This window comes from Dendrobates tinctorius, unplaced genomic scaffold (assembly GCF_039654945.1).
Source record: "Dendrobates tinctorius isolate UK_male_01 unplaced genomic scaffold, ASM3965494v1 ptg000201l, whole genome shotgun sequence".
Classification (NCBI taxonomy): Eukaryota; Metazoa; Chordata; class Amphibia; order Anura; family Dendrobatidae; genus Dendrobates; species Dendrobates tinctorius.
This window is the reverse complement of record NW_027361868.1, coordinates 13,865,608-13,882,683: the sequence shown is the minus strand read 5'-3', so window position 1 is coordinate 13,882,683 and position 17,076 is coordinate 13,865,608. Positions and strand designations below refer to the sequence as shown.

Sequence of the window (17,076 nt, the reverse complement as noted above, 5' to 3'; positions counted from 1 at the left end):
TGACCTCCTCCACTGGCTAGTGGCAGATATATATTCTACAAGAGCTCTTTTAACATCCAGACTATGGAATTTTTCCTCCCCCAGATTTTTTGGATTTTCGCAAAAGGATGGAAGAACAATTTCCTGACCCCGATGGAAATCTGACACTACCTTGGGCAGATAACTGGGGTCTGTTCTTAACACTACCCTATCCTGAAAGACTTGCGTATAAGGAGGATTTACTGAGAGAGCCTGTAAGTCGCTTATCCTGCGGGCTGATGTGAGGGCTACTAACAGGATCGTTTTTAGGGTCAAAAACTTTAGGGGTAGCTGATGTAATGGCTCATACGGTTCTTTTGTAAGGGCTTCTAACACCAGGTTTAAATCCCAGGGGGCTATTCTAGGTATTGGAATAGGCCTAGCTCTATGGCAGGATTTAATAAATCTGGCTATCCACCTATCTGATGCCAGTTTGCAATTGTAGAGCGCCCCTAGTGCCGACACCTGAACCTTAAGTGTGTTTACTGCTAACCCCATCTGCAACCCAGATTGTAAGAACTCTAGGATGTCACTAATCGGGGGTTCTTTCCCTAACGGCTTACCCAAGAACTGTAGGAACTTATCCCATGTTCTGCCGTAGATGTTAGTAGTCACCGGTTTCCTGCTTTTTAGCAGAGTGGCCACCAGCCCAGGGGAGAACCCCCTATCTATTAAAAGCGACCTTTCAAATTCCACGCCATCAGATGGAATCCTTTGACCTGAGCGTGCAATATTGGACCCTGAACTAGTAGGTCCGGGATTTCTGGCAGAACCCAAGGATCGGAGAGGGACATCTTCCGTAGCAGAGCGAACCAGGGCCTTTTTGGCCAAAATGGAGCTATTAGAATCACCCTGGCTTGATCGTTTCTGATTTTTCTTACCACAGTCGGGATCAGAGCTACTGGGGGGAACGCGTAAGCCAGTCTGAAGTTCCACTGGATGTGCAATGAGTCCACTGCCCATGGGTTTTCTCTTGGGTTTAGAGAGCAGAACCTTTCTGTTTGCCTGTTGTGCTTGTTTGCAAAGAGGTCTATCACCGGTTCCCCCCAAAGCTGAATTAACTTTTGAAAAATGGATCGGTTTAGCGCCCATTCTCCTTGCCTCAGGGTATTGCGACTCAGGAAGTCTGCCTCTATGTTTTCTGCCCCTTTTATGTGTAGGGCTGTCACGGAGTGTAGGTGATCCTCTGCACTGCTCAGAATGTCTGTTGCTGCTTCCATTAAGGAGTGTGATCTTGTCCCTCCTTGGTGGTTGATGTATGCCACTGCTACCTTGTTGTCTGACATGATGCGTACATCTCGACCCTGGAGTAGCGGAATGAAGTGGTTTAGGGCCTTGCCCACTGCCCACAGTTCTCTCAGGTTGGAGGATGCCTTCCTTTCTTGAGGTGTCCAGGAACCTTGACCTATGAGGCCCCTTAGGTGTGCCCCCCACCCCGAGGAGCTTGCATCTGTTAAAACTATATCTGTCGCCTGTCTGTCCCATGGTATTCCTAAGGTCAGATTTGTCTCGTTCAACCACCAGTTGAGAGAGTCTCTTGTTTTTAAGGAAAGCTCCAGCTTTCCTTCCAAACGCCCTCTTAGCGATCTTTGTGCTCTTAGTATCTCCCCCTGGAGTTGCCAGGTGTGAAACTGAGCCCACCTGACCGCCGGAATACAGGATGTTAGGGTACCTAGCAGGGACATTGCTTTTCTTAATGTCATACATGGTTGGTTTCGGCCCGCCAAGGCCAGATTTTGCACCTTCTCTATCTTGGACTCTGGGAGCAGACACTCTTGCCTTTCTGAGTCCAGTATAAATCCCAGGAAGGTCTGTTTCTTTAGGGGTTGTAATTTTGATTTTTTGAAATTGACTATCCACCCTAACTCTTGCAAGGTGTTGATCACCTGAGTCAGCTGTGCTGTACAGTGGTCCTCTGAACTGCCCACTATAAGAAAATCGTCCAGGTATGGTATTATGACCGTATCGTGAATCCGGAGAAAGGCTGTCACTTCCGCTATGACCTTGGTGAAGACCCTCGGGGCTATGGATATGCCAAACGGAAGAGCCCTGAACTGAAAGTGCCTTAGTGTGCCCTGAATATAAAGCGCTACCCTCAGGTATTTCTGGTAATCTGGATGGATAGGGATGTGGTAATACGCATCCTTTAAATCGACTACGGCCATGAAGCAATCTTGATGTAGCAGCTTCACTGCCGTAGTTACTGATTCCATCTTGAAGGTCGGGTTCTTTATCCATAGATTGAGGCGTCTGAGATTTATGATTGTCCTGAACGACTGATCCGGTTTTTTTTATTAGGAAAAGGGGTGAATAAAACCCCTTTCCTTCCTGTAAGCGTGGCACCTCGGACAGTACCCGCTTGTCTATCAGGCTCAGGATTTCTGTTTCTAAGGCCAGTTGTTCTTCGGTCATCTTCCTGATAGGTGTGATGACGACCACGGATTTTGGCTGACGAATAAAGGGGATTTTCAGGCCTTCTTTTAGGATGCTCAGAATCCAGGTGTTGGAGGAGATCTTTTCCCAGGCCTGGAAAAAGAGTGCCAATCTCGCTCCTACTGGAATACTGGCGTCACTGTGGTGACTTTTTGGAGGTGGAGGTGCCTCCACCAAACATAAACCCTGATTCTTTTTTCTTTTTATCCTCCCATCTTCTTCTGTCAGCGGGAGGACGCCCCCTATTGAATCTCCCCCTCCGAAAGGGCTGTCTCCTCTGATCCATAGGGAATCTGGGGAAGCCTTTTTTCTTATCGCCTGCTTTCTCCAGAATATCGTCCAAGTTCTTGCCGAACAGGAATCGGCCATCGCAGGGGAGAGAGCACAATTTGGCCTTGGACTGAAGGTCATCCGGACAGCCCTTAAGCCATAACGCGCGTCTAGCAGCATTTGATAGTGACGCTGCTCTGGCTGTCAATCGCATAGAGTCCGCCGAGGTATCTGCCAGAAAAGCCGCTGCCCCGTGCAAGAGATACATGTCTGATAAGATCTTCTCTCTTGGGACCCTTGACGCCAGCTTCTCTTCTAACTGCTGCAGCCAGATCATGAGGGAGCGTGCCGTGCAGGTGCCCGCTATCGCCGGCTTAAGACCTCCTGCTGTCGCTTCCCATGCGTGCCTCAAATATGAGTCCGCTTTTTTGTCTAGCGGGTCTCTAAGAACCCCTGCGTCTTCCAAGGGCAGGGCCGACCTTTTGGAAGACCTGGACACCGCTGCATCTATTTTTGGGACTTTGTCCCATATTTCCGTATCCTTGTATTCAAAGGGGTATCGTCTCTTAGAGGCGGATGGAAGGGCCCCCGATTTTTCAGGCTTTTTCCACTCCTTCTCAATAAGCGCCTGGATTTTCGCGTTTACTGGAAAGGTTCGTTTTTTCCTCTCCTGAAGCCCCCCAAACATGACGTCCTCTAGGGTTTTAGCCGCCCTTTCTTCCTGTAGGCCCATTGTGGTTCTAATGGCCTTTAGGAGGGCATCTGTATCTTCTACAGGGAAACATGGCTTTCCCCCTGTGTCACTATCTGAGGAGTCTGAGGAGGATGATTTTTCCGCCTGAGATGATACTGATGCGGAATCTGAGGGGGAACTAGGGAAATCCTTCCTGCTTTTTTTCCCTTTTTTCAATAAGGACTTAATTGAGCCTTCCATTTCTGACCTGAGGGCAGATATTAGATTGGCTGCGAAACTAGGCGCTTCCTCCGCCATAGTCCGCTGAATGCACGAAGCACAGAGATCTTTTTGCCAGTCTCTTGCTAGGGGAGATTTACATATAGCACAATCCCTATTGTTCTTCTTGCTTCCTGCTTTTCTGGGCCTTTCCTACAGGGTGAAGCATACAATAGAAAAACCCCCTATTAATATACTGCTGACATTCACGAAGATCACTCACCACCCGTAATCAAGGGTACCGGATTTGGAGGCTGCGTCGGAGCACCTGACCCGCGCTCTTTGGACCTTGAGGAGTGCCCCGACCTGCGGCTGGGGCGACTGCTGCTTGAATGGCTTCCATGCTTTCTGCCAGAGGGCTGTGAGGGAGGCAGGGACGCTGAACGTTCCTGCTCGGACTCCATCTTGCACCGCCGATCTACAGCTGTCTTTCCTCTTTTAAATTGCATGCCTCCGCCTGGTGAGCGTCTTCCTCCCCTCCCCCCTGCGACCGCCGGCCCAGCGCTTCCGAAAGCCGGCCGGCGTCGCACCCGGCGCCATTACACCGTCGCCCTCTGCTGACGTCAGCCGGCGCACCCAGCATTCCAAGCGCCGCTGACGTCAGCGGCCGGAAGACGCCAGCGTCTCCCCTACCACGGGGATCGAGATGCGGCGTGTGCGAGGGGAGGGCGGCGCGGTGGGGGCTTCCCGGAGCCACCGGGATCCCATCCACGCCCGCACGAACCCGGAGCCCCAGGGACCCCGGGGACTGCGCTTCCAGGACCCGACGGCCGGCGCTACAGGTAAGCTACCTGTTCTTCCCGCGCCGGGACGGGCCTGGGTCTTTATCTTTTCTCTTCGCCCATGACAGGCACCGCCACAGTGGGATTCCTTCCAGGACAGGAACCCAACTGAAGCGGGGGAGAGGTGCCGCCCCTTATGTCTCAGTAGGTTCCTGTCCTGGCGGGGCGGATCCCTCTCTCAGGTGGTGCTGTCATGGGTGAAGGGAAAAAGCCGTTCCGGCGCTGCAAAAAAACGTTGCAGGCAACATTTTTTGCTGACGCCGGATGGCGCAGGTTTTACGCTTCCGGCTAAAAACGGAGGCGCCGCATGTCCATCCAGCACGATGCGGCGATCATTAAATTCTATGTGCCAAAACCGGATCCAATTCCGGATCCGGTTTCACACTTTTCGCCACATCGTGCTGGATTCAAAAAGCCGGATGTGTGAAAGCAGCCTTATTTGTGCACCCTCACCAAGTCCAGCGCTGAGGCTCTGCCGCTGCTCCCGATGTGTGCTCGTCTGCAGTGCCAACACCAGGTCAATACTATTGCAGTCAGTGAGCTCAGCAGCCCTGCCTGAGTGAATGGCACAAGCTGTGGAGCTCATTGATTGGCTGCAGTGTTGTCAACATGACAATGTCAAATTAGAACCAGACTAGCACAAAACATAGAAAAAGTTCTGTCCACAGATCGTCTTTTCTGGCGAGTGAGCTCACTCCGAGACATCAAGATGGCACTAGACACTTTAGATCATTTTCTTCTGTTTCGAGAGGAGTTACTTGCATATTATTCCCATTGACTGTTCTTGGAGATTTTGCTTCCTCCTTGATGGGTCTCCCTTAGAAGAAATATCCTCCCCACAGAGGAAAATAACAAAGCAACACGAAGAGCAGGAAATCCATACAACCTCTCTAAGGAATTTTATATTCTATTTTAATGCGAACACAGCCTTTTTCCTTACTGTCACAACTCTCTGGTGTTCAGCTGCAGGCAAAAAAAATAAAAATAAAATAAAAATAGTTGATTTATGCTTAACAGCGTTACTTGGTAGCCATAACTGGGAAAGCTCTAATTGCTTATTTGACATATTGTGGATGATTCATATAATTAATCCCGCTGCTGGGTAAACTGGTGCTTGGGGCTGTAACTCACTCATAATAAACTTTATCATCTATTCAAAATATATATATAGTGGAGAAAAATCTGAACAACCCAGTAAAAAAGCCAGGTTTTCGGCATTTAAACAAAAAAAAAAAAAAAAAAAAAAAACAAACATACCAAGAAGAACTACTTCAGAACTTTTTCTACATTTAATGTCGCCCAGTATTTGTACAATTCATTTGAAAAATTAACCCAAAATCTTTTTAGGTGGAAAAAGAAAAATCTAAAATAATGTGTAAATATGCACACCCTTAAACTAATACTTTATTGAAGTGACCTTTGCATTCAGCAATTTAGCCTGACGGTTACGCCAACCATATGCACCATCGATGAATATGCATATGGATGGTTTTGGTCAGACAATCTCTTAAATATTGAGTTTTACCTGCAAATTGTTTAAGCTAAAGCATTAGAGGACAGAATCTATTCAGTACCGCTCCAAACCACTTTTGGACACAAGGCTGTACTAACGTGGCATCCCTCAACTACCTTGCCACGCATTGGTAGGTACCACACAAGGTTTATTTTAGGGCAGGTGCATCATACCTGACGGCCGTGCATGAGACTTCGCAAACAGCCAAGCATTGTCATATCCGGAGGTGGAAGTGAAAAGTGTTGTATAACTCGTAACTAGTGATGAGCAACTATACTCGTTGCTCTGGTCTCCCCGAGCATGCTCGGGTGTCCTCCGAGTATTTTGGCGTGCTCGGAGATTTAGTTTTCATCGCCTCGGCTACTTGATTTGTGACTGCTAGACAGCTTGAATACATGTGCGGAATACCTGTTTGTTAGGGAATTCCCACATGTAATCAGCCTGTCTACAAGTAACAAATCATGCAGCTGAGACAAGGAAAACAATCTTCGAGCATGACAAAATATTCGGAGATCACGCAAGCAACGATGCTACATCACTACTCGTAACACCTTGAATTCACCAACGATCTGCAGTGTGCTGCACAACCAACTCGCTACTTGAAAGAATAGCACGAGTTTTACAGAAATCGTACACCACCACGTTGTATTCGAGACACTCCGCCTGCCAAAAACGCACACAATGGGTTCACACTAGTGCATACCCCTCTCCTCCGTCCACTTGATTTCTGCAGAATTTCACACTAAACCTATTACATGAACTCGACATCTGACCCAAAACTGAGGCAACCTTTCCCTTATTAATGTTTGACATCAGATCTGCTCGCGTTCATTTCTTGGAACAATAGATTTGCGCTCTGTTTGCCATTTCTTGATTCTATTAGTATTAAAATGAAATCCTGGGAGATTTGGGAAGAAATGCTAGTCCTCAGGGATGGGTTCGACGGTGTTTTAATTTTAGGGAATGCACAGCAAAAACAGGAAGCACTGGCATTCAGAAAATTCCTCTGGAACTGGCTAATGGTCCTCCTCCGCCTGTTCCTCTGTGCCCCGAGCACTTTCATTCATAAGGCAGTAACTGTGCGCTTGTTTAGGACACGGGGTCTGGAGGCCAAATCTTAATGACAAAATGTGCTTGTGGTAAGGAAGAGATCGTGAGGGAGATTGGGGAAGTCAATGGTAATAATGAGAAAGTGATTTATCGTGCTGAATGCCAACATATGATTACTATCTGATTATGGGATCTTGGAGCTTTGGCTGGCGGGGGAACATTCTGAAACGCGCTAATACTTTTAAGGCTTTGCATTGCAGTATGGTGCGTAATGGTTACAGCTGTAGCTGGGTGGTCCATTAGGAAGTAAAACGGACGTCCAACTTATTTTGCTACATACCATAAAAGCATTATTCATCTCGTCCTTCAACATGATAAACTCATATACAGGTACAGCTGTCCTGAAAGGGGCACTGTCACTACTCCAGACATATCTGTGTTACTACGTACTTGCACTCTCTCGGGGCATGGACGAGCGGCGTATCCAGTAAAACGTGCCTTCTCTAAGGGTGGCACTCATCCTGAACGGGACAGAGGCAGATGAACGGACCAAAGATATCTTCACCAGCTTCCTTGAAGTCCCTGAACGTTGGGGAGTGGGCTGCGGCGGTGTCATGAAGACACAGCAACGGCCAAAATCCAAGATGGCACCCTCAATGCCGGCAGGCGGAGTCAGATGTGACAGGAGATGTGTCTGCACAGCTGGAGCAGTTTGCCCACAGGCCTCCATCCTATAGTGCCTCGCTCAAGGTCAGCGTCTGCTACACAGGTGATGAGGGGGAACCTGGTAAAGGGTCCAAATTTTTGGCATTATCTATGGAGGAGGAGAATACGTCCCCTCCCTTGAGCTAGGGTTTAACCCCCATGGGCATAATGGAATCTACCTTCTCCTCCTAAAAGGAAAAGTTGTATCCTTGAAGAGATTCCCCAGGAAAACTCCCCTTCCCTGCAAGATGTCCTCAATGCAACTTTACTCTCAAATACACTAGTAGGACAAGTCGGCCATAAACAAGAATCTAGTTCTATAATAAGTCATGGCATGCAGAAAGGGGCAGAAACGCACCACAGCAGTGGAAAGCAGCATTAGAGAGCTGAAAGTCACTCTCCCGCTAGTCCGCAGAGATATACTGAGTCACACACAGGCAGTCGCAGCAGAGATTGCCAAAACTGATGACCTAGAAAGCCGTCAGACGTGATAACACAGGTTGGGGTTCCAGAAAAGGCTGAGGGTAATGGCCTGGATGACTTCTGGCCAAAGTTATCAAGTAACCATTTTTCAAAGATACTCTCACTCCTTTGTTTGCTGTGTAGAGAGCTCACGCGGTCCCTACGAGACCAGGCCCATCGGGCAGGCACTCCAGGCCTATTTTGATCAAAATCCTGCACCACAAAGACCGAGACATCATATTAAGGAAAGCAAGAGAGAAGCGTGACATGGAGCTTCGTGGACAGAAGATCTTTTTCTCTAGACTTCTCAGTGGACGTCCAGCGCAAAAAGTCTGTCTGAACATGAAGAGGATGAGGGCACTGGGCTAGCAATACTCCATTTACCCTGCCTAGTTCAGGTTGGTTACTCTTGGCACTTCCTTCTGCATTCTTTGAGTCCTCAAAAGATGCTCCCAGATGGCTGGACAGTCATTAACCAATGGCAGGCGGCTAAAGGAGCCAGAAGGGCCCGAGAGAGCCCCAAACGCACGCCGACGCTGAAATTCCCTTCTTCTTACTACCTATTATCTCCAGCAGGTCTCTCCATTGTAGTTCTGAGACCTCATTTAATGCTACTCTATGTGTCATTAGTATTTTTGTGGCTGGAATTTATGGTCCAAACCTCTGTGCTACTTACTCATTTCTACATTATTGCAGCAGGTCCTCCGCCAAGACACTAGAAGGATTGCACACTTATGTTTCTTTCAGTGCAGATGCATGCATCTAATAGTTAAAGGTTTGCTTGAGCCCCATCCCTTAATAGTAGAGGCAGGTTTACAACATCAATCGGCGGAGAGGGGATTTATAGGTTCACAGTAGGGGAAGATGGAGGAGCGGGGGTTTTGGAACGCTTCTGCATAAAAATTTGGATACTATTAAGAGCTGGGAGAATGGCTAACTCACAAGGATCATCTTTCATGGACGTCATTAGAGATGGTTACTAGGTCTATTTTATAGACTTTACACAGTTTTCATACCAATTTGTATTAGGTTGGGGTTAAGTCCTCAAGAGAAGAACTAGCAGATTACTCAACTAGGATTAAACTTATAGCTTTGGGAGAAGGTGACAGTTTTTTTTTTTTTTTAGAATTGCAGATTTCTGTGGAGGAAATTCAACAAGTGGCAGGGGACATGGCAAGTGATAAAGCCTCTGGGTCTGACGGCCTCCCAGTAGAGATTAATAAAATATTTAAAGGAGGAGCTTTCTATTTCCATTTGGAAATGGTTAATGATGTATTTACCAATGAGACAATGCCAAGATTAGTATATGAGGTTATATTAGTTATCTTTCCCTTCCTTGGGTAAGATAAGGAACTACCAGAATCCTACAGGCCCATTTCACCAATATCTGATGCCAAGATTCTGGCAAAAATCCTGGGAAATAGGTTAAGCCCAGTGATAACACCGGTAGTACCTGGATCAAGCCAGTTTCATGCCTTTAAGTTCTTAGAATCATAGAATGTTAGAGTTGGAAGGGACCTCCAGAGTCATCGTGTCCACCCCCCTGCTCAATGCAGGATTCACTAAACCATCTCAGACAGATGTCTGTCCAGCCTCTGCTTGAAGACTTCCATTGAAGGAGAACTCTCCATCCTCTCCTGGCAGCCTGCTCCTCTTATTTATCACTGTCAAAAAGTTAACTGCCATTAGCCCACGAAGGCCATTTTTGAACTTTCAGGAGATTCAGCCTGATCCCAAGAATATAGCCAGTCTTCTAAGATGCCAAGGCTTTTGACAGTGTGGAGTGGAAACATATTAGGGAAGTGGGATTTGGGCATAATTTTATCCAATGGGTAATACTACTGTACAAGACCCAGACAGCCAGAATAAGAGCCAATAGAGTTTTGATCTATTTAGGGGAACAAGACAAGGCTGTCCTCCATCACTCCTGCTTTACACTATTGCAATAGAACCTTTAGCCTGTATCATTAGACATCACACGGGTATTACAGGTTTTAAATATGGTAGCAAAGAGGAACAGATGACCCTGTGTGCGGATGATTAGCCCTTCCTAACACATGGGGATATTTTCTGGCCTCTCCGCTCCATTATAGGGAATGGGCATTGGAGAAGACTATGGATGAAAGGACTGTGGTATTTAAATACCTGACGGGGGTCAAATATACTCAATAACAAATCCAGTAATGTCCCGACCTTTGCTCTCTCTGGTACATAAAGTGTGGTGGACCTGTAAAAAGCTGTAGAATATGGGGGCCTATTCTAAATAGGTGCCAGGTATCGGACCCCCACCAACGTTATCTATTCCAGGGATAGGTCCTCAATATACCATGACTGTCAACCACCCCTTTTCATCAGTGTTCTCTGCAAGATTTCAGGAGAACCAAAGTTGGCGAGCATGGCTTTCAAACACTTGAAAGGGTATGAATAACTATGCAATTCAGTCTTTTTGCATCCAAAATAACATTTAAACCAAGCCGTACGGACCACAAATAAAAGATTCTATCCTTTCTGATACATCAACCTACTTATTTCCACACCATTGCCCTATTGTTAATCTGATAACATAACAAAACAAGAAACCGTACAAGCGGGGCGTGAATACTTTGTAATCGGCACTGCATCACTCACCAGGTGAAGTGTTTGCATGATGAGAGCCGTGCAGCGTGTGCCAAGCATATTAATGATATTAAGAGAGGGAAATACACCTAATGACTCATATTAAGACTACAAATAATTACTTCAGCTTTCAGGACAATTATTGAGACGTTTAGTTGGATGCCAAGTAGGGATTTAGAAGCAATTAGAATGTTAGGAGTGGTGGATGGGAAAGCCAGGAACGTTCTGGATAACCTTTACAGTATCGCCACACCCTGACACCGAGATTTCAGCACTGTTCAATATTATAGAGCGCTGACATGTTTTTCCTCCATTAACTTAACCACCGTGGAGGCTAAACAGACCCTCCAGCAGTAGAGGCATTACTCATACAGGAGCGCAGGTGATCGTCCACCCACCAGGATTATGCAAGACAGATGTCGGGGCGCAGCGGCCTACCTTTTACTCCTTTACCAGCAGTCGATTCCACAGGAGTTTTGCTCCATATTAACATTACTCCACCAGAATCTCCAGCCAATACATCTCCATTGGGTAGAAAGGCTAAGCACTGTACAAACTTTGGTTTCTCATATTTCTGCAAAGAGAAGTTGAATATCATAAGAGCTGGATACCCCAAACCTATCCACGCACTGGATGCAACATATCGCGCCAACCACCAATCCAACGAAACCCTATGGTGCCACACATCCATCCAGCGCAACTTTATTGCACCATTCACCCATCCAACACAACCCTATCATACCACTCACCCCATCCAACACAACCCTATCAAGCCACCTACGCATCCAATGTAACCATATTGCACAACATATCCATCCAATGCAACCCCGTCAGGCCACCTACCCATCCAACGCAATCATATCGCACCACTCACCCATTAAAAGCAACTATATTGAGCAACATAGACATCCAATGAAACCCTATTGTGCCCACCCACCCATCCAACACAACCATATCACACCACCCACCAAACCCAATGCAACCCTATCATGTTACCTACCCATCCAACGCAACCCTACCGTGCCACTTGAAGACCTCCACCACATAACATATCCCTCTCAAGAGAAGCACAATGGATCCCAAGATCTACAAAGCAAGAATAAAAATAATTCCCTACCCCAAAGATCCCCTGTTTTCTTGCCAGAGAGTTTCCACTCCAGGTCCAGAAGAAGATGTGAGATTTCCCACAGGTGACTATAGTGTTGGCATCAGTGGGATGGAATTCTACAGCCAGGACCACCTCATTGGTAGTCTATGAAAACAATGGAAAATATATAAATATAATTTCACATTTATAGTCATAGTAAGCAATAAGATTGGTTCCAGACCCCAAGAACTTCAGATCTGACAAAAGTTCAATAAGGAAGTAGTTTCGTAACTTATTTTTCCGTATTTTATATAAAAATCTTAAACAATAGGTCATTTTCTGATGACATACCCTTTAGGCTGTGTGCACACGTAGCTTTTTTTTGTGTATTCGCAGCGATTTTTCGCTGCGGAATCGCCGTAAAAAACGCAAAAAAACCGCATCCCATTGAATTCTGTAATGCTATGCTAATGCTGCGGATTTTACCGCTGCGGAATCGCATCACCGTAAAATCCGCAGCATGCTCATTCTTTGTGCAAAATCGCGGCGATTCCGCACCCATAGGATTGCATTGAACCGCTCATTTTACGCATTTGGCTATGCCCACCATGCGTAAAATGAGCGCTCTATGTGCGGATGGTACCCACGGTCTGGAGGAGCGTAGACTGTCCTCCAGGCTCTGGGTACCATAATCCTGTTAAAATAGAATAAAAATAAAAAATAGTCATGTTCTCACCTTCCGATGGCCCCCGATCTCCTCCGCGGCTCTCCCGGCTTTTTCCGGTCCCAGTAATGCTTTGCACGAAATACCGTTGATGACGTCATGCTCTCGCGAGCATGACATCTCCGGTCCTTCGCACTAAGCATTACTGGGACCGGAAAAAGCCGGGAGAGCCGCGGAGGAGATCAGGGGCCATCGGAAGGTGAGAATAACCTTTATTCTTTTAAATTATTTTTTACATTCTATCTTTTACTACTGAGGCCGCATAGGCAGCCTCAATAGTAAAAAGTTGGTCACACTTGTCAAACACTATGCTTGACAAGTGTGACCAACCTGTCAATCACATTCCAAGTGATGCTTCAAATCGCTTGGAATGCGCTTGAATTCCGCACGCGAAGATTGCGTGAAAAACGCTTTTATTCCGTGAGAAAACGCATGCGAATTCGCATGTGTTTTTCCCGTGGCGGGAGTTGCGGAAATGCTGCGGATATTTCCGCAACATTTCTGCAACGTGGGCACATAGCCTTGAAGTAACCTTCCACCTATTACATCCTGTTGTATGTAATTTAGGGGAAATAATAAAAAACACCAAACAGAATTCAAGAACAAGCTCAGGATTTCCCAGACAGTTTCATTTCATAGTGGGTTTTCTTTTAGTCAACTGACATTTAGTTAAGTATTTTGGGGGAGGACTAAACTAATTCTGAACATTTGACACGAAAAAAAAAGTGTAAACAACCATAATGGCAAAAAGAAATTCAGCAGAAACTCGTATTCAGAAATGTGGAAGAATTCTGATATTCTTCACTCGGTAGGATTGGAAGATGACAATCCTGACACAGGAGAATAACACATCTGCCAGCCATTCGTACATGTGGCCTGCATTCGGAAGGACGACAGAACTGATACAGCACAGAAGTGATTTTTTTTTTGTTTTTGTTTATTTTTTTGGTAAATATATATAGCAAATGTTCATGTGATCACATGAGCTACTGAGGTTTTTTTTTTTTTTTTTACAGTAAAGCATCTTTTTTTAGCTATGGTTCTTTTCCATTCCTGCAGGCTGTCTGAAAGGCCCTGCTCACACAGTCAGCATTTGATGGAAGACTTGGGCATGGATTGCATGGAAAAATATATAAAAGCATTTAACGGTCATGGAGATATAAAGTAATGTCTCCGCGACTATATAGATGTATGTTTATATTTTGTTATGAAAAAATCTTTTCAATAAAAACATTGTTTAGAAAATATATAAAATAAATATAATATAATATAATATAATATAATATAATATAATATATATATATATATATATATATATATTTTAAATGTCTCAGCCGACAGCGCTGGCGCTACAGTCTACTCAGCAGCAAAATATTAGGACAATACCACAAGATTAGTCCAAATAAATAAATAATATAAAAAATGCAATATTTGCGCTCAGAGATAGACCTGGATGAGTGATATACACCCCCTTACACAGAAAAATGGAAAACCGAGTTTGCAGAACTAGCAAAAAGGCGTTTGGAGTCAGGCACCGCCCACTTGACACTTTACCATAAAGTTCAAATGGAAGAATAAAGGGGTATAGTCAGAGTTATATACATGCACAGCATATAAGGAATTCACCGTAGAGCCAAATAAAGGAAGCTGTACACAGGAAAAGAGATTACCTTAAAATCAGCCGCTTTGTGATGAAGTGTTTAGCAGCCCAGGTCCTGTAGATAAGAGGTTCTGGCGTGGAAGTAGCGATGATTAAAATAAGATCCAAAGGTATAGTCACCAAATGAAGAAATGAAAAACTGATGCTTGAAGTACTGGACGCTGTCCCGGCCGAAGACGAGCGTCCTATCTGCAGTGCCCGCCTAGACTGAGGGCGGTAGCGTCGCACGCAGGGTATAGCTAGTAAGGTCCGCAGGACCTAGCGTGACGTCACGGTCATGTGATGACTCACGTGACTAGCTATGGAGAGCGGGGAAGCTCACAAAACATCCAACGCGTTTCTGAATCAACGGATTCCTTCTTCAGGGATACTCCATAGTAGATAGCATTTATATACCCTCAAGCATCAAGAGTTCCAATTCAGACATTGAAAGCAGAGTTCAATTTCGCTATTAAACCCATTGGGCATCAATGTATCCATCGTGAAAATCCATCTCTTTAGACATCTGATGGATAAAGTTACCTCTCATTAACCACTTTAATGCCAGTTACTATTGTACCTCTCATGGAACCCCCATGGTGAATTAAAAAATGATTTGAAAGGGGGTGACCACTAAATTTATTCTTAATATCGCGCAAATGTTCCGCTATTCTTATATATAATGGACGTATAGTACGACCAATATATAGTTTTCCACAAGGGCAGGTGATCCCATATATGACCCCCTTAGTTTCACAGGTAATAAAATCATTAATTTTAACCTCCAGAGATTTATTTATAATAGACAGTTGCTTACTAAACCCTAATTTCCTACAAGGTCCACATTTTTTACATGGAAAGAACCCTTTTAATGGTGTATGCATATGCACATGATTCATCGACCTGTGATTAGGGATAGAGGGGGCTATTGTATTCCCAAGATTATTTGCCTTCCTAAAGATAAATCTGGGATAAACTGGTAACAATTCCCCAATCACTTTGTCATTCTTCAATATATTCCAGTGTCTATTAACAATCCTTTTAAGGATTTTACTGTTGGCATTATACTGTGTAATGATGGGAATATCCTCTATAATGGAACATTCAGTGTTGTTCTTTTGTTGTATCAGTAGATCCTCTCTCGGCATGTTTCTAACCGTCTCCTTAATTTCACACAGGGACTTAATATCATACCCCTTTCGGACAAACTTATTAGTCAGAAACACCGCCTCCTTATCAATGTAGGAATGTACCTAAAAGCCAGCTCATAAGGGCTCATAGGAACTGTTCTAAAATACAGGATTTTGAAAAGGAGGCAGTGTTTCTGACTAATAAGTTTGTCCGAAAGGGGTATGATATTAAGTCCCTGTGTGAAATTAAGGAGACGGTTAGAAACATGCCGAGAGAGGATCTACTGATACAACAAAAGAACAACACTGAATGTTCCATTATAGAGGATATTCCCATCATTACACAGTATAATGCCAACAGTAAAATCCTTAAAAGGATTGTTAATAGACACTGGAATATATTGAAGAATGACAAAGTGATTGGGGAATTGTTACCAGTTTATCCCAGATTTATCTTTAGGAAGGCAAATAATCTTGGGAATACAATAGCCCCCTCTATCCCTAATCACAGGTCGATGAATCATGTGCATATGCATACACCATTAAAAGGGTTCTTTCTATGTAAAAAATGTGGACCTTGTAGGAAATTAAGGTTTAGTAAGCAACTGTATTATAAATAAATCTCTGGAGGTTAAAATTAATGATTTTATTACCTGTGAAACTAAGGGGGTCATATATAGGATCACCTGCCCTTGTGGAAAACTATATATTGGTCGTACTATACGTCCATTATATATAAGAATAGCGGAACATTTGCGCAATATTAAGAATAAATTTAGTGGTCACCCCCTTTCAAATCATTTTTTAATTCACCATGGGGGTTCCATGAGAGGTACAATAGTAACTGGCATTAAAGTGGTTAATAAGAGCTGGAGGAGAGGTAACTTTATCCATCAGATGTCTAAAGAGGAAAGTAAATGGATTTTCACGATGGATACATTGATGCCCAATGGGTTAAATAGCGAAATTGAACTCTTTGCTTTCAATGTCTGAATTGGAACTCTTGATGCTTGAGGGTATATAAATGCTATCTACTATGGAGTATCCCTGAAGAAGGAATCCGTTGATTCAGAAACGCGTTGGATGTTTTGTGAGCTTCCCCGCTCTCCATAGCTAGTCACGTGAGTCATCACGTGACCGTGACGTCACGCTAGGTCCTGCGGACCTTACTAGCTATACCCTGCGTGCGACACTACCGCCCTCAGTCTAGGCGGGCACTGCAGATAGGACGCTCGTCTTCGGCCGGGACAGCGTCCAGTACTTCAAGCATCAGTTTTTCATTTCTTCATTAGGTGACTATACCTTTGGATCTTTATTTTAATCATCGATACTTCCACGCCAGAACCTCTTATCTACAGGACCTGGGCTGCTAAACACTTCATCACAAAGCGGCTGATTTTAAGGTAATCTCTTTTCCTGTGTACAGCTTCCTTTATTTGGCTCTACGGTGAATTCCTTATATGCTGTGCATGTATATAACTCTGACTATACCCCTTTATTCTTCCATTTGAACTTTATGGTAAAGTGTCAAGTGGGCGGTGCCTGACTCCAAACACCTTTTTGCTAGTTCTGGAACTCGGTTTTCCATTTTTCTGTGTAAGGGGGTGTATATCACTCATCCAGGTCTATCTCTGAGCGCAAATATTGAAAATATATATATATATATATATATATATATATATATATATATATATA

The 17,076-nt window shown here is 44.7% G+C and overlaps 1 protein-coding gene across 6 annotated transcripts in view; it reads right to left on the bottom strand.

The window, feature by feature from the left end:
- EML4 (EMAP like 4) overlaps window positions 1-17,076 on the bottom strand; it is a 154,321-nt gene that overhangs the window by 12,788 nt on the left and 124,457 nt on the right. For all 6 annotated transcript variants that reach the window (XM_073553443.1, XM_073553444.1, XM_073553447.1 and 3 more), the window contains 2 exons: window positions 11,919-12,053; window positions 11,240-11,375 (listed from right to left, as the gene is read on the bottom strand). In XM_073553443.1, coding sequence (XP_073409544.1) covers window positions 11,240-11,375; window positions 11,919-12,053 — 271 coding nt within the window. The remainder of the gene's footprint in view (window positions 1-11,239; window positions 11,376-11,918; window positions 12,054-17,076) is intronic.